We start from the raw sequence: 23,252 nt of genomic DNA on the forward strand, positions 1-23,252 counted from the left end.
GGTACTTAGGTAGAGCATCTTCAAGATAAACTAACTCCATAGTGTTATAAACGAAGAATACCATGTAAACCAAAATAACTTTAAATTAAACTGAAATACATACTTAATCAAAGGAAACTTATATGAAAATAAATTCGTGTCCGCGAGGCATAGAAGCGAGGATGCTGCCTGCATTTCCTCGCTAAATAGCAAAGATAGAGCCGGGATTTTTTAGAACACGATGTTCTTCATCATCATTTCAGCCATAGGACGTCCATTGCTGAACATAGGCCTCCCCCAATGCTTTCCATGCTGCCCGATTGGTAGCGGCCTGCGTCCAGCGCCTTCCTGCTACCTTTACGATGTTCTTAGTGTTTCTTATTTGTCATATTTGTTTCCAATTTCAGGTGCTACAGTAAGAAATGAAGGAGAAGCAGTTGTTATCGGTAGGATAGTGAGAGGAGGCATCGCGGAGAAGTCGGGGCTGTTACACGAAGGAGACGAGGTACGTTGTATTTGTCATGACAACTTAACATCGCCGTAGCCCTATTCAAACCTATACATTTAATTATCTCATCAGTGATTTGTAATTGGTAAAGTTAGTAAAAGTTAGTTTTAGAAGCGCTATTACCATGCCACAAACCGAGACTCTTTTCCACTACTCCAACTCCTGTACAGCTAGTTTCAATAATTTGACTTCCAATGAAACTCGACCATTACAGGTTTAGTAATTCACCGACTTATTCTAAAATCTTAATATCAATTAATTTCCACAGTTGCTAGAAGTAAACGGTCTAGCCATGCGAGGGAAGTCAGTGCACGAAGTTTGCCAACTCTTGGGCGCGCTGACGGGCACGCTGAGCGTGGTGCTGGCGCCGCGAGCGCGCGCGCCGCGCCCGCCGCCGCCGCACCGCGTGCTGCACGTGCGCGCGCACTTCGACTACGACCCCGAAGACGACGTCTACATACCTTGCAGGGAGCTCGGTAAGTTGCTGACATTAAGAAGGCTTTTTCATCGACAGGCACAGAACAGAGCATTATATTCGCGCCGCATTATTCACAACGCGAGAAGAAACACTTTTAAGTAAGTATAGTCATGTACCTACTCGTAGCAGTATAAAGTGTCGTAGCACTATACGTGCGCGCGCTTAGACTACGACATCATTTAGCTCAAAATGTTTAGCAAACATGGGGCGCACTACGTCCGTAGCACTATAAAATATCGTAGCGCTATGCGCACCCATTGACTTCGACGATGTTTAGTTGAATACCGACTGAAAGCTTTAGTCGTAGCACTATACATACGTAGTCTATAGTAGCGTGCGTATGCTCTTACTACGAGTCTACGATGCGGAGGACGACATTACATTTCTTGGATGGTGACTGACTAGTATGGAGGTAAGTATATTATCGGTGCACGAGGTGTGCCAACTCCTGGGCGCGCTGACGGATACGCTGAGCGTGGTGCTGGCGCCGCGTGCGCGCGCACTTCGACTACGACCCTGAAGACGACGTCTACATACCTTGCAGGGAGCTCGGTAAGTTGCTGACACAAAGAATGCTTTTTCATCGACAGGCACATAACAGAGCATTATACATATACGCGCCGCATTATTCACAATGCGAGAAGAAACACTTTTAGGTAAGTATAGTCATGTACTCGTAGCAGTACAAAGTGTCGTAGCACTATACGTGCACGCGCTTAGACTACGACATCATTTAGCTCAAAATGTGTAGCAAAAATGGGGCGCACTACGTCCGTAGCACTATAAAATATGGTAGCGATACGCGCTAAGTTGAGTGAAAGCTGTGCGTGCGTACTCACTACGTTCGTAGCACAATACACAGTGCCGTAGCAGTATATGTGAGCGCTCTCTCACTACGAGTCTACGATGCAAGAGGTATGGCAACTCCTGGGCGCGCTGACGGGCACGCTGAGCGTGGTGCTAGCGCCGCGAGCGCGCGCGCCGCGCCCGCCGCCGCCGCACCGCGTGCTGCACGTGCGCGCGCACTTCGACTACGACCCTGAGGACGACGTCTACATCCCTTGTAGGGAGCTCGGTGAGTTGCTGACACAAAGAATGCTTTTTCATCGACAGGCACAGAACAGAGCATTATATTCGCGCCGCATTATTCACAACGCGAGAAGAAATACCTTTAAGTAAGTATAGTCATGTACTCGTAGCAGTATAAAGTGTCGTAGCGCTAGACGCGTGCGCGCTGAGACTACGACTTCATTTAGCTCAAAATGTGTAGCAAACATGGGGCGCACTACGTCCGTAGCACTATAAAATATCGTAGCACTACGCGCTTAGTTGAATGAATGCCGAATGAAAGCTGTGCGTGCGTACTCACTACGTTCGTAGCACAATACACAGTGCCGTAGCGGTATACGTGCGCGCTCTCTCACTACGAGTCTACGATGCAAGAGGTATGCCAACTCCTGGGCGCGCTGACGGGCACGCTGAGCGTAGTGCTGGCGCGCCCGCCGCCGCCGCACCGCGTGCTGCACGTGCGCGCGCACTTCGACTACGACCCCGAGGACGACGTCTATATCCCTTGCAGGGAGCTCGGTGAGTCGCTGGCAGAAAGAACGCTTTTTTAATCACAAACACAGAAGATTGAGACTAGAGATGNCACAAATTCCATTAACGCCTGTTTACTAGTTGTATTGCATTCACTTCCTGTCATCACGTTACAGTGTTTACAGTAGGATGTATGTCATCTGTTTATACTATAATTCCACAGCAAAACGTTAACCAAAACATTTATAAATTCCAGGCATAAGTTTCCAAAAAGGCGACGTGTTGCACGTGATCAGCAGAGAGGACCCCAACTGGTGGCAGGCGTTCCGGGAGGGAGAGGAGGACCAGTCGCTCGCCGGCCTCATACCCAGCCAGGCCTTCCAGCACCAGTGAGTATATTACCATTTTAGGATCTGCAGAAGACTAAACTAATCCTGAAAAAAATCTGTATCTTAAGTCTCACGATACCTACTGACTTACTTAGTTACTTACTCCAATAGCTCGGCGATCCAAAATGTATCTTGGCTTGCGATAAGAGATGTCATCATTTGAATCGGTCTTGTGTGGATTCTTATCCCGCCAAGCTCTCGAAGATTCGCGTAAACCACTTACGAGTATAATAAACTATTTCATAACTTGTTTTTATGTAACTCAGATTATTGTACCCAAGACCCAAAAGCTTTAAAGCCTTCAACTTCCTCTGTTTCACACACTTCTTTAAATTTTAAACAAACTATACGTGGGTGAAGTGCGTTAAAAATATCCCTTTCTCTCTCCAGACGGGAATCCATGAAGCTGACGTTAGCAGGCGAAGTAGCAGCTCGGGATAAACCTCGGAAAGGCGGCACGCTGCTGTGCGCTAAGAAACCGCCGCGGAAAAAGAAGGGCAAGAAGGCCACTAGCGAAGCGGGGTACCCGCTGTATTCTACCTCAGGGGGCGACGGTGAGTCGACTATAATTTAGTATAGTCTATTACTTGCAAAAGACACACAACGCTGGATAAAGATCTCCCGAAAGATTCCCACAACGAACGGTCCTACGCTAATGCATCAAGGTGTTTACCGCGACCTTTATAACAGGGGCCTGTCTAACCTACGTTTGATGCCCGTGGTCACCATTCGTTGATGATTTTCAGCCTAAAGTTATCCGTTGAACTGAAAAAAATATATTTCTGAGCTATGTGCCCCGCCCACTGCCACTTGAGTTTCAAGGCGTATGTCAGTTGAAGGGTACAGGGGCAAAACAAGGAATGTCCCTAAAATTCAAAAGTATATTTTTGATAGCAATATTTTCGATTTCCCGCGTAATTTTATTTGAAATTATACAAAAAGCGTAAAAACAAGTAATAGTCATATGTATTCCTATTAGTAGTTTATACTTAATTTTAAGTGACACTTAAGAATATTTTAAACTTTTAAAAATGTAAATGTTCATTACATAACTTTTTGCTTTTGTAACATTTCTTGTTTTGCCCCTGTACCCTTCAGTTGCAGCTTTGGTCAATCGTAGTCAACTGCCGAATATAAAACTCCAAACGCATTTGTACAATCTCTTAAAATATTTTCCCCTTCCAGAGTTTGAGCAAGAAGAAATCCTAACGTACGAAGAAGTAGCGCTGTACTACCCTCGAGCGTCGCACAAGAGGCCGATCGTCCTCATCGGGCCTCCCAACATCGGCCGCCACGAGCTCCGCCAGAGGCTCATGGAGGACGGTTCGAGATTCGCTGCTGCGGTGCCTCGTGAGTTCATTTATCATTTTATTTAGAGAGAGAAAGAAGAAGTCCTAACGTACGAAGAAGTAGCGCTGTTTTACCCTCGGATGTGTCCAGTCAACATTTTATTTAGATAGAGACAACGATAGGTCCTGCTAGGCCCGCATCCAGGTTTTTGGCCAGCTGTGGACGTGTCAGAGTTAACTGAAAAGAACGAACCAAAAGACCCAATAGACCTTGTCTCGTTATTAAAATGTCTCAGAAAAGAGGATGATCAGAAAGATAGACAGAACTCGAGTCATTGATAGTGGGCCTTCTAGTAAAAAGGATGTTCAGTTTTATCAGAATGAAAGAAAGGGAAAGACCTCAGACTGCACCGAAATATTCATAAAACACTAGCCTTATATTTTTTGACTTTTGCCCTTAGCCACACACTTAGAAATTCATGTTTATTTACATAGGTAGGTAATTAGATTACCTAATAACAGTTTTATATACCTACCTAATTAGATTAGCTAATAATAATGTATCTTACCCACAGACACGTCACGTCCGCGAAAAGACCACGAGGTGCCCGGGCAAGACTACCACTTCATCTCGCGCACGCAGTTTGAAGCCGACATACTCAACCGCAAATTCGTGGAGCATGGGGAGTACGAGAAGGCGTACTATGGTGAATATACAACCACTTTATTATCTTCAGCCTTGAAAACAAAAGGCAAAGGCCTGTAATTTCGTAGCCAGTTACGTTTTACTTCAACGTCTTTAGTAAGTTTAAGTAGTTATCTATTTTACTTAAAGAAAACCCCAATCGAAACTATGTTATTACCCAAATAAATAAATAAATTTAATCCTGATACTGAATAAACAATTTTGTACTTTTGTCTTGGCTTCTGTAAGCCAGTTGAGTTTTGTAAAGTCTTTACTTAGAATTTCCTCATCCATTCTGACGCCCGTATTCGCAAACATTAATTACTACGTCTCAAAGTGCTCGTGGACGCACAGGGTGACACATGAACCAGTCACAGAGCTCTGTTCAACCAGTTCAACGCTGTGAGTTCGATTTGCTGCTTACTTAAGCAAGCATCGTTTGTGAATACGGGCGTGAATGTCAATATTAATTTGTAATAAGTAGAGCTATTGAGCTATGAGGCATGAGAATCACTGTTTTTCTGTACCAACAAACTAATGCAGTTACAAACTAGATTCTAGCTGTTAATATTTTTAATTCAATTTTTCATGTAAAAGTCTTGCTCTGGTAATAAACAGATAATCGGCAAATGAAAACTTCAGCTGAATCAGTTATGTTTTTTGTTAATACTAACAGCTAGTTATTCTGTGAGACTAACCCAGTTCCACCACTTCCCAGGCACATCCCTAGAAGCGATCCGCGAGGTGGTGAACTCGGGCAAGATCTGCGTCCTCAACCTGCACCCGCAGTCGCTGAAGATCCTGCGCAACTCCGACCTCAAGCCTTACACGGTCTTCGTGGCGCCCCCTAGCTTGGAGAAGCTGAGGCAGAAGAAGATCAGGAACGGAGAGGCTTTCAAGGTCAGTGTTGAAATAGTATTCTATACTTAGCCTCAGTTGCACCACTGTAACTAAAACCATTACCGGTGCTTTTGTATGAAGTTTGACGTTTGTTACATAAGGTGGTGCAACTCAGGGCTATTCTTATGATTTGATTCGTTATGGGTTCCCAGACGGTAAGATATTCTAAAGGACCATTCAGCCATCATCGCTAGTTGGGTTTCATTGGAGATTAAACTGTAGATCCTGGCTTTAGAGGAGTCACAGTAGTGGGAAAGAAAGGTCCGATGAGACTAGTTTGTATGATAATTTTCGGATTTTGTAACACACCCTACATATCTGTTATGATTTTTTTCAATATGATAGATAATCGTCTATCACTTAGGTAGTCATATTGACTAAAGTAAAAAAAGAAAAGTAATCGGGATGGCACCCGGGGCGATCCCCCCCCGTCATAAGTCCTAAGGCACCCCCTCAGGATTTAGGGTCACCTACCGATTCGAAGATTGAAAGCCAATTGCCCCCCCCCCGTATCATGACATAGACCGCAGATTTGCCTTGCAGATGTGCCAGTGAGTACTAATCTGCGCGACTTGTGTCACCCCCTGATGCTTGGCACCCGGGGCAGACCGCCCTAATTAAAAATGAAGATGCATGGTATGGTATATGGTACTTACTTCACCCTTCTTATTTGTCTGCAGGAGGAGGAGTTAAAAGAGATAATAGCGACCGCCCGCGACATGGAGCTCCGGTGGGGGCACCTGTTCGACATGATCATCATCAACAACGACACACAACGTGCCTACCAGCAGCTGCTCAACGAGATCAACAGCCTCGAGCGCGAGCCACAGTGGGTGCCGGCGCATTGGCTCAAGCACACCTAGCGGGCCCCCCGCGCCGCGGCACTCGCCCCACTCGCCGCCCCACTCGCCCCACTCGCCGCCCCACTCGCCCCACTCGCCGCCCCACTCGCCCCACTCGTCCCAATCGTCCTCCTGATCGCAGCACTCGCGAGGACCATCTTCCACCTCCTCCTGTACTTCCTCGACCTCTGCGACCGGAGGCCCAAGCGCCCCGCGCGCCGGCTGAAACTTTAGCATAGAATTTAGCGATGTGTTCCCTTCGTGAGAGTGAGGACCTGCGTCTGTCGTGTTTAGTTCCCGCGGAGGACAGACCAAAGTTGTTAATACTTTCATTAGGTGTATTTTATATTTGGACGTTTTGGATATTAATTAATCGTAAACGCCGATTCGGCGTTCGCGATCGTTCGATTTCGATCGGTTCGTATTTGTTAATCGCGTTGACGAACGCGGAGTTTCGTGAAAGACGTGTAGGGTGTTTTCGAATACCCCATTGAGAGAATTAAGTAATATTTATTGATTTGTGTACGAGCTGTAGACCAGAGTTTTTACGGTACATAGAACCTCGAACCTTAGATACAGTCGTGTGAAACGAAGTAATCTTCCGGCAATAATAGGTACGCGATTGTCTGAATTAGGATTAAAGTTTTACCTAAATAGTGATGAATATGAGTAAAACAATAATTCGTGAAGGGGCTTAATACAATAAAAAAGTTTCATTTCTTTTTAATATACCTGATATTGTACTGCCTTATTCGTGGATGTTGCGTAATTTTACATTTTTTAACTTGTACATCGTTTCATTCGTTAAAATTAGAAATGGAGTTCACATTTCACGTTAGGCGTTTTGATAGATCCCACATCCATTCTTTATTGCTAATTTTAACGGATATTAGAAATAGGTATTGTAAAGGAAACCGCTGAGGGTCAGTTAAAGTTCACTTTTCTAGTTTAGAATTTCAAATAACATTTTACACAATTCCTTCAAATATTTGAATAGTATTTCCTTCAAATTATAGTCTGTCTTGAAATGTCTGCTTTTCCCGGTTTACTGAAACAAGTCGTGGGACGCGCGCGCAAACTACGAGTTAGAATTTAGGTCGGCCGATGGCAATAGTTCCATAATCCTTAGATTTGACTTAGTACCTACATTTATTATCTAATCTGCAGACGTAAATTCTTACTTCCCACGTAGTTTTAGAAATCACCACGCTTTCAGTAGTAGACATCTGCCTTTATCCAATAATCCGTTTTAAAATATTTGAGAACTTCTTATAATCGTAGGTCTCCATTTAATTCTATTTTTCCTTGAATCTAACGACTTTAGACTGCTCGCTGGATATCCGATTAAGCAACTCCAATGATGGCGGTCCATAAAAAAAGATTTTAAAGCCGCGGCAATTTACCAAATTACATTTTAAATTAGTCGTGTTAAATAGAAGTTGTTGAAACTTACATTAAGCTACAAACAATAATGCAAAGGAATTTATAGTTTGCAATTTAATAGATAGTTAATATCAAATACGATCAATAAACAATAAATTAACTATTTCTCTATTGCCAAATTTATACGGTAGATTTAAAAAAAAGATAGGATTTTTTGAAAAAATCTTCAGTAGTCTTGTGGGATTCTAAGGGCGTGACCCAGTGGTAGGAAGTTTCTAGTACCTAACAATAAACCAATAAAGGATCACTGCTATGATAGTGAGTAGTAAAGCAATATTTTATAACCGTATAATCAAATTTACCTACTGTACAACGACATATCTGATTTTTATAGTATACCTATTTCAATTTTTCGGCCAATCGAATGTATGTATATTCCTTTTGGTAATTTTACCTCTATTTAATGTAACTAATAGATACAATAATTTATCGAATAGTCACGAGTTTGGTGTGCTTGTTTTATTACGACCATTTGTCCGGTTTTTTGTGTAAACCACGTGTCTTTTTAAATGTGCTTGTAGGTATAGCTCGACAACACCGATCCACTCGATCACGTACGATTTTACATTTTGACAAATAATTACAATATTGTACTAATTACCTAGTGTAAAGAAACAAATGAACGCGCACATTTGTTGAAACTTATGTATGATGTATAGAATAAAGAATATTTAGAAAAGTAGGTACCTAACTAAAAACTTCTTAACTCGACCTACGCATCGTATCACAGAAAAGCTAGTCATCCCGATTGATTAAAATGCTAATGAAATTCTTAAAGATGAGCAACTAACTGCGCAGGAGGCCATCATAGATGTTGTCGAGTTATACGTCCCTCCGTAGAGAGAATAGTTAACGCAATACATTTTATAAGATGAACACAATATTCTAAATATTCAGGGATAAGTGAAATTAGTTTGTTTACATTATTTGTATATCTGTGTAGATAGAATTGTGCATTCCAAATACTTTAGTGCCAAATACATAAGGCCACGAGGAATAGTGGGTTGAATATTCTTTTTATAATAATCACAATTTTTAAATAAAATAATATGTTATTTTGTATGTATGTTGTAGGTATGTTATACCATTACCATTGTCATGTTATGTGTACTGATTTTGAGATATCGTGTCATAATTTTTAAATTGATCGAGAATATTGCATTAGTTGCGTAAGTTGATAATATATTTGAGCATAAATCAGTGGTAGCCTGTGAGGTGCTAAAAATTTGTAAACAGATTTATTGTTTTTATCATATTCTGTATGTATTTATGTTATCGTTACACTGGGGTATGCGTGTCGATGTTTTTTCGTACTAGCAACATGCGTAGGTACCTCTATTATTGTAACTTTTTGCGAAAGGCGACACTTAAAACATTGTCACGTATGCTCAGTGAAAATGTGGATTTGCCGAGATTTCACAGTATTGATATTGTCTAATTTATAAATAGTCCTGTATATAATTTATTAACAACTGAATAAATAATGAAAGAGTATAAATAACATGTTAATAGAGAACAATTTAATGTAAATAATAGAGTACCTATTAAATTTAATATCAGATAATGTTTGTTTTATTTCGTTCGTAGGCATTGTAACATATCGTAACCGTTCCTACAAGATCACCACACCCTGATTGAACAACATAGATTATGCACGAAAGTTTTTTAATAAAACTAGCCGACCCGACCTTACCCTACTCTACAGAAGCGCCACCTAGTATTTTCAAACCACCCAGGGACCATTAATTGAAACATCAACTAAATAAATCGGTCCATAGCCGCATCGCATTGCAGTAGCTGCGATACCGATACGAGAATGAGAACGCATTCGATTCCTGTCGACCATAATAATACTGTAAAGTTTCATCAAAATCCGTTCAGTAGTTTTTGCGTGAAAGAGTAACAAACATCCAAACATACATAAAAACTTTCGCATTTATTAGTAGGATAACCTTGAATAACATAATTATAGGCTACTAGCTTTTACCCGCGGCGGCGTCACCCGCGTGAAATTTAGTTGTCACAGATCGTCATAAATTATGTTATTCTGGGTTATAAAAAAGAATACTGTAAAGTTTCATCATTATCCGTTCAGTAGTTTTTGCGTGAAAGAGTAACAAACATGTTAACATCCAGACATCTACTAAACATCAATTCTTTGTCTTTCGCATTTATTATAAACGAGTAGGTATTAGTAGGTAGGATAATTTATGACGATCTGTGACAAACTAAATTCACGAGGGTGAAGCCGCGGGTAAAAGCTAGTTTAATATAGGCCCGTGCAACGTAGTGGGCTTTTACCATAATACTGTACAAATTCCGCGCGCGGAATCCACTCAACGCAACGACAAACAACATAACCCTCCTTCTGGCGCTGTAGGGTAAATAGTAGCGCAACGCAACGGGTCGGGGAGGACTGAAGAAGGCCTAGGCCTATCCAGTTTTTATTACTAAAGTGATACCCTGCCTGGCCCTGAACTCACCGTAAAACAGCAAATGAAAAGAACGTTTACGATTTTATAATACTTACCTACGTTTGTCAGGCGGGTTAAACTTACTAGGTACCTACTGCATGCAAGGATTTCGTAAGGAAGAATCTACGCAATTTTTTAGGACAGATTCAACTCTAGTCATTCATTAGAAGCTAAAATGAGCTTGATTGTTTTTTTCAAAATTATAGTGTAGTCCGATTTAATTTAAAAAAATGTTTTATCCTTGAATAAAATATGTGAAGAGAGAATTCGGACCGATCACGGATATAAGTGTGACGTTGATGACGTTGACTTTGACAATTGACAATCCGAGTTTGACGTTTCATCTTCGAGTTCGAGGGAAAGTCACAAAATCGTAAACTGATTCCTTTCTCCAAAAAATTGCAATTACCTTGCTTTATTTTTCTAAATTGAGTGGTCGAAAATGCCTTCAATGAAGGTAGAAGGTGATAGTGACGGTGACGGAGACATGTCTGGAGGAGATACTGAAAGATCTGGGGGATCCTCCCGAGGGCCTGATAGGGACTCCAGCGCTGAGGAAGCTGATGAACCCGACTCTGATGACTCCTCAGAGATGGACGAGAGTGAATGCGAGCGGCGCAGGAACGAGTGCCTGGACAACTTAGGTTGGTATCGACGCTCAGCGTTGAGGTTATGTTTACAAACATTTAGGTTTATGTGTCAAGTCTTGTGCTAATTTGCACCAAAATAGACAAATATTTTTGATCTTTCGCTTCTTATCGACTGTTATAAATTATATAAATAGTCTGAAATTATTTATTTTGTCATCATTTTTGTGAAGTTTGGGTCAGATGATATTTTTAGTAACCTACTTTTTGTCTATTTGTCAAAATGTATGAGAATATGATTTGTTTGATTGGTTTTGCAAGGTTTAGCGTTTATTGTAAAAGTCATTTTTCCTAGAAACATTACTTGGTATTTGAATTTGTTGTGCTGGTTACCAGAATCTGGCAGTCATATGATTAAATCAATGGTATTGTCATCTACTTCAACAGTTAAAACATAAAGTTTTCATTAATATTTAACCAACCAACCAACTCTCTTATTATAAAACAATAGCTTGCAACCTCAGGTCTAGGCTAAGGATGGATTCAGATCCATTGACACCATTCATAATTAGTTCCAACATAAATGAATAAGGAAGTGACAAATTCAGTTATTATTTTTATTATATTCCAACACTCTAGATGACTTTTAGAGCTTTAGCAAGATATTAAAGCTACAATATTTTTGCAAAACATAATATTTTGGCTATGGAATCCCATGCTTTGTTAATGATTCCTTCATTGATTAGTTTCCTAGAATCTTAATAAATAACCTAAATATCTGACCAGAGGTTCTAATGCCCGTTTTCACCATCAATACCTAATTTTTAAGTGACCCCTATGGTAACACATAACAGAAATTTTGTTTTCATATGGGTCACTTAAAAAGCCCATAATTGTAAAATTTCTATTTCACTATTATTATTTTGAAAAATGTAACTGTGCCTGTGTAACAAAGATCCTTGTTTTAAACTGTCATGGTCACTAACATAATTATAATTAAGCTACATGGTAGCAATCCCGTCAGTAATAATAATTAAATATCCTTGTATTATCATGTAAACTTACAAAGATCTTATAATACTTTTCAGCGAACCTCGAGCGTCAATTCACCGTTCTCCGTGAGCAGCTGTACTGTGAGAGAGTGAAGCACGTTGAGTATCAGCTGGCCGAAGTGCGCGGTGGGAGGTCCCAGGAGTACCAGGGGCCCTTACGCAGGCTGCAAGAGAACATGCGGGTTAGGTATGTTGGAAAATGGGTTTTATTAAATCAAGTTTAAGTACTGTTTTTAAATGTTATGCTTTTTATTATATGGATAAGTATGATTTATAGTAAAACACTATGGAAGTTCACAATTATGAGGAAGTTTCTTTGGAATTCTAATGTTAAAGAAATTTAAGTGTACATAACATCGTCTCTCCAACTGCTGATGCGAATGAATTTAGTGTTTTCATTGGACATTGACATCTGTATGTTTTTATATTTAGGCTGGGTTATTTAAATTGGGTTTAATAATGCCTTTCTTTTCTTTATTTCAAAGTCAAACCACTGCCCTTGACCTAATTGTCTGATTGATTGAGATTAAACAATGTTTGAGATTGAGACCTTAATATTGCTGTAACAAGCTTAAGTGGTGATAAGCAAGAAAATATCTTGAGACCACGCACCAGAAAGCGCCACGTTAGCCCACCTGTCTAAGACCTCCCCCACACTAGCTTCGTTCGTATGTCGTTGTCCCTTTTGCGCCTACGCAGCGTCGAGCAGTCAGTAACGCAACATCGGGGTGAGGTAATTACGTTACTTGTACGAAAAAAACGTTGCCTTGGTACCACGATGATGCGACGCCAGCACTGCTTAGATCTGGCGTTTGGCAGCTGCTCAGCATTGGCATTGTGGCGACCCTGCCGCGCTGCGGGTTTATTCCGAACCCGTTATCCGAAATTTCGAATGTTGCCATCCCTCTCACGCAAAGCGAGATGCTAGCATGAGCGAGGGTGTTAGATAGACCCGAAACTACGAACGTTTCGGAGTAGCCCTGCTGAGCCAGTGTTGCGTTGACGTTGCGCGGGCGCTAGCAAAACTACGACACTCGAAAGACAATAGCTAGAGGGTGCGATGACACGACGACCTAATCAACTAATTAAAGTGCAGAAATTGTTCACCTTCTAACTTCGATTCTATTTTCGATTGAGGGTTTAATGTGTCTATATTTTGTTATTGTTGTAGTCTGTTCTTATAATCCCTCCCAATGCAGGATCCTTAAACCGAGAAGAGTCCATTAATTAAACGAACATGCTTTCGCCTCTTTGAAGGTTACCAATATCTTCCGATTATTCTGAAACTGAAACAACAAGTAAACACTGAATAATTTAAAATCGATCTAATAGGCTCTATTCCTTTAAAAGCGTTTGCGAGAGTTTTTGCATTAGCTTATCCACATTTAAGTTTTGGTCAAAGTCAAAGTAAACTAATGTTCAACATGTTTAAACTTTTTTGTAATAAGGCCCTTGATGTTTTTAACTGGAGCTCTAACAAGTATAAAAAATGTTTTGATTTATTTGAATGGTATTGGTAAGCTAGTAGTGTCATATCTTCAGACTTAAGTACTTGCCTAAAGTTCAGTGGAAGCTTTTTCTAGTATCTATTGCCATTTATTTATACCTACTCACAGTTTGTTAGTGAAAAGAACGATGTCAATAAATTCGGCGTCGCACGCGTGAGATGTGTGTTTTGTATCTGTCATAAAATAGTGCGCTTATTCGTCTTTTGTTTTTTTTTCGTTTTCATAAAGCTATTCGTATTACGCGCGGCTGGCAGCCGTCTTTTGTTTTTCCCATGTTTGAACAAAATATCGTGTATTTTTTTTCTTCTAATTGCACAATATCAGCCAGTGTCGTGTAAAATTAAGTTTTTAATTTGTTGCAGAATCGAAGTGGCCGGCATCCTGAAGCAGTACCGCATCGAGAACATCAAACACAAGTACGAGGCTGAGGAGCAGGCCGCTCACCAGCATTATAAGGTAAGTTTATGATTAATTAGTTCAGCTTAAACTATCCATAAATTAAATTATAAGAATTTACTAACTGATGCTTTCTTAAAGCGAAAAACTGATGCGTACTCGAAAGAAAAGCGCTATGCACTGAATGACGTGATTTGCTTTTCTGTGAATATAATCATTCCAGTGAGAGTTGAATGTATTATTATCATACTTACAGAGAGGTCTTAGGTCTGTCTAACGACATTTTAAAGTAAAAATCTAACAGACCTCAAGATCGCAGACTTTATTATTATAATTTTTCTAACTAAACATTTAAATTCAACAATCCTAAGATTGATTATTTCAGTTTACATCGAATTTGTGGTGTGTCATTTTAGTTACAAAGAACTTAGAACTGTCAAAGCTTTTTTATGGCAATCCGCGCTGTTGAAACGGGAAGAATGAAATAGTTTCAGAAACTAATTAAAATTGAAGAAATAGGATTAGGAAAGGACCTGTGAAAGCTTCATCGTTATGTGTTTTAACCGACTAAAAAAATTAGGAGGTTCTCTGTATGTTATTTTTAAATGTATTTGGTTGAAGACTGATGTTTATTTGTTATAGATCTAGCGCCTAACTCAGTGTCTGAGCTATGGGAGCGGCACGGAGTGTGATTTTGTAAAGGTCAATCGTCATCAGCGATTTAAGATTTGTATAGATCGTTTCATCCACGAAGACGCGCCACACCATGTTTTTGGTCAAGGGAAACGCGGGGTGCGGGGAGTTTCGTAATGTAACCCTTCGTCGGAGATTTCAGTCACTGACTTACAATATTGGGGGAGGCCTTTGTCCAGCAGTGGACGTCTTTCGGCTAAAACGAACGAACGAACTTACAATATTCTGTATGGCTGCCCTGCAAGGCTGCTCTAGGTCGTTTTAATTTATTTATTTCCATGTCCAACGTCGCCAATTACTAAATAATACAGCATTCCGCTAATCCTTTATTTTTTATTATTAAACAATGTGTTTCTATGGAGACGTCATCCATAGACATGACAGTATCCATGAGTGCACACGCACACTACAATAATGACGGATTGCTCGGATCAAACTCCCCGCACCCCGCGCTTCCCTCGACCAAAAAGTGGTGGGGCGCGTCTTCGTGGATGAAACGATGTACAGGGTGGAAATGTTAAGTGATCTCACTCGATTATTTCTAAACTATACAAGATATTGAAAAACTGATTACTGATCCTGAAAGTGCTTCAAGAGCTCTTTCAAACGGTACCAATAATAGGTTACAGAATTAACTTCCATACTAATAAATGTATGCCAGTCACACTAAATTAGATAAGAAAGTGTATTTTTTTTTATTCAAACTCTTAAAATGAACTCGTAAATTGTATTCCTATTTTAAATTATTCTTGGAAAACATTGGTTTTAGGCTTTACTTGCTATAATACTGTCAAGAGATAAGTGTCATGAATGTGGTAGTACAAAATGTATGGAAGGAGGGAACATTGAATTTTTGGATAGATCCAGTTTATTCTGTAACTTATTATTGATACCATTGGATAGAGCTTGTGAAACACTTTTAGAATTAGTAATCAGTTTTACGATATCATGTGTAGTTTTTAAAATAATGTGACTTTACCAAATGTATGGAAGCTGGAAACATTGAATTTTCGGATAGATCCAGTTTATTATGTAACCTATTATTAATACCGTTTGATAGAGCTCATGAAGAACTTTCAGGATCAGTAACTAGTTTATTGATATCTTGTATAGTTTAGAAATAATCGCGTGAGATCACTTATCGGTTCCACGCTGTATATGCCGGTATGACCTGTCGTCACATCATAATAATGAGGGCTATCGTTTTAGCGCTCACCAGTTAGCGCCACTGTAGAGTAAGGTCCTGTCACTTGCTAGTAGCGAAGACAGTGGCACCAACTGGTGAGCGCTATAGTGGTAGGAGGACTATCGCATTTGCACTCATCAAGATGGCGCCACTGTAGAGTAAGGTCCTGTCAATCGCCAGGGGTGCCAACTGTTAAGTATAAAAACGATAGCCCTCATTATGTCACCCCTCCCGTGCCGCTTCCATACTTCAGGCGATGACTGAGTCTGTTAATCGCTGGATCTATAGAAGCGTAGCACAGAAGGCCCGGCAGAGGTCAAAAGTCAAAAAAATTTGTTGTTTATTAATCTTTTTTTATTTACGCAGGTAGGTAGTTAAAAACCTCTAGTTTTAGAAAATAATAAAGTTCCAACATGTTTCTTAACAAATTGGTATACTTTTGCGAGTCAGAAGTCAATGATTACATGCCTAAGAACGGTTGCTATCAGCGCGTCCTAAGTTTATTGCTTGGTTTAGATAAAGTTTTGTTTATAAATTGTATTTAAAACTAGTGCGTTTAACAATGGAAATCCTAGAAAAAGGTAATGTGTAACTTTTTGTCAAAATTTTAAAGTTATATGGCTGGTATTAACATGTGAAATATGATGAAAATAATTGATGATTTATTAAATATTTTCAGACTTTTAGTTTAGTTCCCCGTCGTGCCCCGTAACAATTTATACGTCATTTGTTAGCTGACAATACGCTTTTTTATATTTTGTATGCAATTTCACCCAAGAGTACCAAAGGCCTTGACAGTAGGGGTCCAAAGTTGCATTATTTACTTAGCTTTGAAATCCAAGACAATTTATTTTTCTGTTCTAGGCCAAGAAATTCATTAGGCTCATTTGTGAAGTACAAGGGAAATTGAAACGCAACTTTTTAGAAATGCTTATCCTTCGCGGCACAATGAATTGCTATTCCAAAGCAACAAAGCGCGCCTTTCATGGCCCAGTGATGAATGAGTTGATTCGTTCAATAGATACTGTTTAATGAAGACGTTATGGCGCAGAAGTTTGCTTTTTCATGGAAAACTGAGTTGTAAATGTTTTTGAATTGATTTGTAGAAAATGGGCCGGCTTTGTGCCCAATGTTAATAACGTTGTCGCGCACAACTTTCATTGGAATTAAACCCATTGTACCTACGTTTAGTTTTTTTTTGTTTTCATATTCTATTTTTTAAACCTTCAAAATAAATAATTAAGTCTAATAACAAATAGATCAGTCAAAATTTTTTTTATTATGCCTTCTTTAATTACGACTCAAGGCGAAAATGACGTGATATACCTATAAAATTATCACTCTCACGGGATTTTACAACAAAAACTTATACATATAACCATAGCTGGGCATTAACTCGTTAATCCGTTAATCGTTAATTAACGAAGTTAACATTTCTATTAACTGATTAACTTTTAAGTTAACTTTAAAAATTGTTAACGGACTCGTTAACTTCCGTTAAAGTATCCTAAGTCCGTTAATCGTTAATCCAGTACCTACTATTTATCAAAAAGATACATGCAGGCACGCTGAAAAACGCGTTCTGATAAGTACGTTCGGGCTTCCAGAACTTCCAGAACCCAAAGCAACAGTTTTTGTAATCAGATCACTAACGCAACGATATATTAAAATGCATTTTTTTATTTATTTACAACTGAATTTAAGACCAGAGGTGGAATTGTGTAAAGCAATCATTATAATTTGACAGTTCATAACTTACGATTATTCTGTCAAACGCTTTGTATAACTGACTTTATCGTACGTTATGAACTGTCAAATGATTACGATTGATTTACACAATTCCACCTCAGTTCTCAACCGATTAAGCTGTATGGTATACTTATTTAAGTACGATGACAATGCAATGTTATTGTTGACGATGGCCACCTAGAGTAGGTACAACTTAGCTAGATATAAATATTATTAATTAAAATGGCTACTTATGAAACTAATTTACTATCTTATTAGATTTGCCTTTTATTTGTATGAATATGTAACTGATGGTGCCTGAATGTAGGCTATACAGGGTCCTTCTAAACTAGCTACATTCCGTTTAATGGGGGCATCTATACGGTACACTGAACAAGTTCACCAAATTTTCAGTAGGTATGTGTTTTATAATGATTTTACAAAGTTACATTTTCTGGCAAAAATAAAAATTCATTGCGTCTTACATAATGGAACATGCTGTTTTTTTTACTCACACAACAAAGCTGTAGTGTATTCATTTTGCACAGGAACACGAGACACAACACAGATAACGATCACTACCACTGCACACTTTTTTGTTGTTTACACTCACGTCATAACAACTCACAGGCCTCACAGCAGTCGTCACAGCTGATAGCCGATTAGCTGATCAACTGATTGGGCGAGATATCACTTCAATGTTGCAGGCCTACTCTCATATCGTTGTCTATCCTTATTATCTTATGTTGATCACAGCAAAATGGATTCACGATACCATCGAAAAATCAACCAGCAAAGGCCATGATTTTTAAGGCGCGTCTTAGTAAATTTATTTGCATTTGTGCACCTGTGCGTCATAGTTCACTTAACGAGCACTACAAAACGCACCTTCACACAAGAAAGCTAGTCAAAAACTGAATTAAATCAAAGCGCACGCGCCGACAAATGCCGATAAGCCGCACGCCCTTTGTTGACACAAAAGCAAAAGCAAAAGCCGAAAAGTTGGCATAGGCGTACAGTCGACAAAAAATAAACTTATTTATTTATTATTTTATCTGCTTGCTTTCGATTTCAATTGATTCTAATCTAAATTGTAGTGTTGAGTATTTCATGGTAAAATATCCTATAACAGATAATAATTAAAAATTAATCAAACTTACTGTTTTGTGAATGTAATTCAATGGCCTAGTCAATTTATGTAGAAACATTAAATTAGACTATTGAAGCAAATAAAACTCTTCAATTTGTTTGTATTGATATTCCAATTATCCTAAGTCAAAGTCCGTTCTTAAATTAATCGTTAATGTCATCATTTCTATTACAATAGAAAAGTAGATGAGGTAGGTTAATTAGTTAAATTAGTTAAATAAAATAATAAACCTAATTAGTTAAATAAAATTTCCGAATCATTTTCCAACTTGGTATTTATTTATGACCTATCTTATGTACCTATGATTTAACAATAAACACAATTTTAATTTGAATAGTAAAAAAAAGTATGTTGCATTTCTTAATTTTATTTTGGTGACTGTACATTGCGCTAGCCGGCGGCCGGCGGCACGTGTCTAAAGGCGGCGGCAAGTTCGTTTGCTGCGCCGGCTAGTGTTGTACGATACCGACACTCGAGTCTTGGAATCTTACTTATTAAAAGTTTGAAGAAAATAAAATAGCAATGAATAAGGACTGTGTGTTTATTATTTTATTGGACCGTTTTAACTTTTTGATTAAGAAAATCGTCAGTCTTTAGATGGATACTTCTGATTCGATTATTTGCGTTTAATGCAATTTGATTGATATTACATTTGTATTGTGCGATTTATTTTATTTTCAATCAGGATATAACATACGGATGATGATATGAAATCACTCATTATTGCCTATTAGTAGACACCAACTCAAGTTCATGTCATAATTCAGTCTAGCTCAAAGAACTTAAAATACTCGAAAGGACTCGGAAGGCTCAATGATTCATGTGAAGTCTTAAAAATAAACTCAAGTCTCGAAACAAAGACTTTTATGACTCGAGGTTCTTACTTACAACACTAGCGCGGTCAACTTTTTTGCTTCGTTTCGTTGCTACGTTTGAAATAAAAGATTTTTGCAAGCGCAGAGGTATTTTTATGTTTAATAACCTATGAGTATATTTACATCGTAATAATAATAATGTACACTGTTATTGACCATTATGTCGAACTTACACTGTGTGTATGTGTTTTTGGATCATTAAATAATAAGAAGCGAATTTGGGTGCGCGCGTAGGTAATATTATTATCGCGCGCCTAGAACATTTCAAGCTAGCCGTTAGCAATGCGGCCCGCTGATTGGCCGGAGGCCTCTATCCTTTTATGGTCAGAAGCTTCTAGCGGTTCACCGCGCCGCACACGCGGCCGAGAGCCGCCAGTCGTCTCGTCGTCGAACTCTCGTGATCTGCGAACGTACTTGTGCGCACACCCGGACGCGCCGCATTTTCAATATTCCTACCTAGACTTTTCATTTCATCTTATCACCTACGTTCACCCATCGACCTACATCGCCTACAGTTATGGTACCATTGAACTGGTCTGATGATTGAGTCAGGAGGCGGCCATAGAAACTCCTAAATAAAACGGCGNGGAAATAAACGTGCGCTGCTACTCCTGTTATTTCTGCTCTCTGGAATTCCTAAACGAAACGGAGGAAATTTATCGAGTTTGGGTTTGTTGGATTTGACTTGTATAATAAAATTATAATTTAAAAAACTTTTTTAAAAACAAGCTTTTATTCTGAAATGCAGTTGTACTAAAACGAAAAAACAACCGGCCAAGTACGTGTCGGACTCACGCACAAAGGGTTCCGTACCATTGATTTTTTTTTTTTAAATTTGAGTTATTTGTATGAAAGATTACGCGGTAATAGGTAAGCGATTTACGATTTACGAGGTAATAAAAAAAAACTACTTACTAGATCTCGTTCAAAACAATTTTCGTTGGTAGTTTTTATAGTAATGTACATCATATGTTTTTTTTTAAACTTTTATGTTAAAAATCCACAATTTATATTATGCAAGGTTCAAATAATTTGGAAAGCTTGTAGCGCAAACATAAAAGAGGAATAAATTCTACAGAGGATACAAGCTTTCGAATTTATTGGTATTTTATTCGTCTTAATATCACATTTCGGAAGATTTAACGCAAGTTAACGTTAATCGTTAATCCGTTATAACGATTAACGTTAACTTGCGTTAAATCTTCCGAAATGTAACGTTTTAACGTTTAACGAAGTTAATTTTTTTAGTAACGGATTAACGATTAACGAAGTTAACTATTTGATTAACGGTGCCCAGCTATGCATATAACGGTGAACAGATATTTACCCGTGAGAGTGATAATTGTATAGTAAAAAATGCAATATAATGGTTTAAAACAGGTATGCTCAAAATTAACAGCTTTTCATAAAGAGGTCTGCCTATCTGTGGAACAGACGGCACAGATTTAGTAAAACAAAAGCACACGCAAAATATTATTAAGTTGACTTTAAGTGGCCAGTTATTTAAACTTCTATTCATAAAATGTATGCTAATTTTTATTGTTCATCATAATCCAAACGCGTTTGCTTTGTGACACACCAACCACAAGGTAAGTGAAGTATAACTTTCTTGAACTTTATAGGCGACGAGGTAAGTTAGTTATGTACTTACAAAACCACATAGTGTATGAATGTTTAACAGTATTTAACACACATTTTTTTTCCTTCCTAAAGCTGACGATTTCTAAATCGCATACAAACATAATGATGATTAAATCGCAAGAAAATTCACTGAATACTTCTTAATTTACATACAGGATGCGGCAACGGGTTTGAAATAATTCATGAATATATTCTTTATAGCAAGAGTTTATTATGTTGTTGCTTACATGACTTGGAGTATTTTATACGGAATTTTGTATAGCGTGGTAGTATTACCTTCCGAAACAACACTACAATATTAATAATTCTTTTAAAATAATAAAGTAATCATGACCTAAAGACCGATGTCCCCTAGATTTGCCCTAGATAGATGGGGCAGAGGGCGTCCACAACAGTCCTCCATCGCGTTCGGTATTGAGCTTCGCGTTTGATCTCGCTCGGTCTTGCTGATTTTCTTCGCCTCGTTTACTACAGTGCGCCGCCAAGTTTGCTATCATATCGCCTGTTATGCAACAAAGTAATCATAAAGTACATTTATTACAGCATAGTTAATAAAACACTTTCCTGTTTATTTTTTTAATGAATTCTAACAAATTCAAATGCCAGATACAAGCAATTGACATAATTCCTGTTTATTTACTTCATAAATCATTATTATCCCAAGCCTGTTGCATTTATTTACAACATAGCAATCCCATCTACATGGCCGCGTACAAAGCCCGTGCTACGTAGCGTTGTAGTCTGTAGCAGTTTTGTAGCACTACGTATCGCGACCGGTAGTCTGCGTTTGCGGTCACCGATAACAGATGGCGCTAGTAGTATCTTACAGGCAGTCTGCACGCACAGCTTGATACGATACTTTGAGCGAATGATTACTCGAATCATGATGACGGACTGACACGTGTTATTAAAATCATCGCTTTCATGACGAAACTAACATCTTAGTAGAGATCATTAGTTTAAACTTTATTTTCAATGATAAATGGTACTTTTATGCGATTTATTATGATAAATAAGTTGTTATCATCATTTGTGGTTAGGTGTTTCATGATTTGTAACATACCTACGTAGAACATAATATTGTATGTTCTTGACTGTTTCTTAACTTTTTTTATTGTTTTAAGCAAAAACATAATAAAAAAAAGTAATAAATATTTAATTACTTTGCTAACAAAGAAACACGAACATGAAATCGAAAAAATAACTATTTTATAATGGGTAATTAATAATAAAAATAGGTACTTTTATAGAAATGTTTTAAATTTATTTAATAATCCTACATTAGATATACAAGAATTAAAATACTTTTGACTGTCGTGTACTAGAAAATCGATTGCGCAATATTTTGGTATCTGCTTCAATACCCATTACGATGTATTGAAATACCTAATATAGTACTAGTACCTACTAGTTTTATTATTATTTTCTGTTTTTACTATAACCTGAAATATTTAACACGTTTTATAACTCAATTAAGTTTAGTTTTGTACTTCTACGTAGGTAATGGCTGTCGGATGTGTGGTAATTAAGTATTAATTTGTCCAAAATGTAACACTGAAGGAATTGTTTGTTAAAATTCGATAAATCTTGTTATAATATTATTATCTTTGGGGTATAGGAATACTTAGTCTTCTGCATAGCAGGGCGTTGGACAAAAGACTTCAACGCATTGCGTCATCGTTTCAGTTGACGTCAGACTCCACCTTCAGACAATCTTTATTAATATTGTGGGAAAACAATCTGTTTTTCTTTTTGTTACCTTTTAATGTCTAAACCTCTGAACCGTATTAATCATCATCATGAGGTCATTTAGTCTTCAAAGCAGGAGGACAACTCTCTCTAATGTAGGTACCAAATGGAGGATATGAATTCCTACTACAGACATTGTAATAGACAATAAATAAAAAGTT

At 38.4% G+C, this 23,252-nt stretch overlaps 2 protein-coding genes across 5 annotated transcripts in view; both read left to right on the forward strand.

The window, feature by feature from the left end:
- sdt (MAGUK p55 family member stardust) overlaps positions 1–9,513 on the forward strand; it is a 135,020-nt gene extending 125,507 nt beyond the window's left edge. For all 4 annotated transcript variants that reach the window (XM_028319709.1, XM_028319711.1, XM_028319710.1 and 1 more), the window contains 8 exons: positions 387–484; positions 756–963; positions 2,761–2,893; positions 3,284–3,447; positions 4,079–4,243; positions 4,758–4,889; positions 5,586–5,767; positions 6,448–9,513. In XM_028319709.1, coding sequence (XP_028175510.1) covers positions 387–484; positions 756–963; positions 2,761–2,893; positions 3,284–3,447; positions 4,079–4,243; positions 4,758–4,889; positions 5,586–5,767; positions 6,448–6,630 — 1,265 coding nt within the window. In that variant the 3' untranslated portion in view covers positions 6,631–9,513. The remainder of the gene's footprint in view (positions 1–386; positions 485–755; positions 964–2,760; positions 2,894–3,283; positions 3,448–4,078; positions 4,244–4,757; positions 4,890–5,585; positions 5,768–6,447) is intronic.
- Positions 9,514–10,859: 1,346 nt separating this feature from the next.
- Positions 10,860–23,252, forward strand: part of Brms1 (breast cancer metastasis-suppressor 1-like protein) — a 123,654-nt gene continuing 111,261 nt past the window's right edge. The window contains exons 1-3 of the mRNA XM_028319698.1: positions 10,860–11,170; positions 12,202–12,352; positions 14,036–14,129. Coding sequence (XP_028175499.1) covers positions 10,969–11,170; positions 12,202–12,352; positions 14,036–14,129 — 447 coding nt within the window. The 5' untranslated portion in view covers positions 10,860–10,968. The remainder of the gene's footprint in view (positions 11,171–12,201; positions 12,353–14,035; positions 14,130–23,252) is intronic.

Source organism: Ostrinia furnacalis, unplaced genomic scaffold (assembly GCF_004193835.3).
Source record: "Ostrinia furnacalis isolate ACB-3 unplaced genomic scaffold, ASM419383v2 OfSCF7316, whole genome shotgun sequence".
NCBI classification, from domain to species: Eukaryota; Metazoa; Arthropoda; class Insecta; order Lepidoptera; family Crambidae; genus Ostrinia; species Ostrinia furnacalis.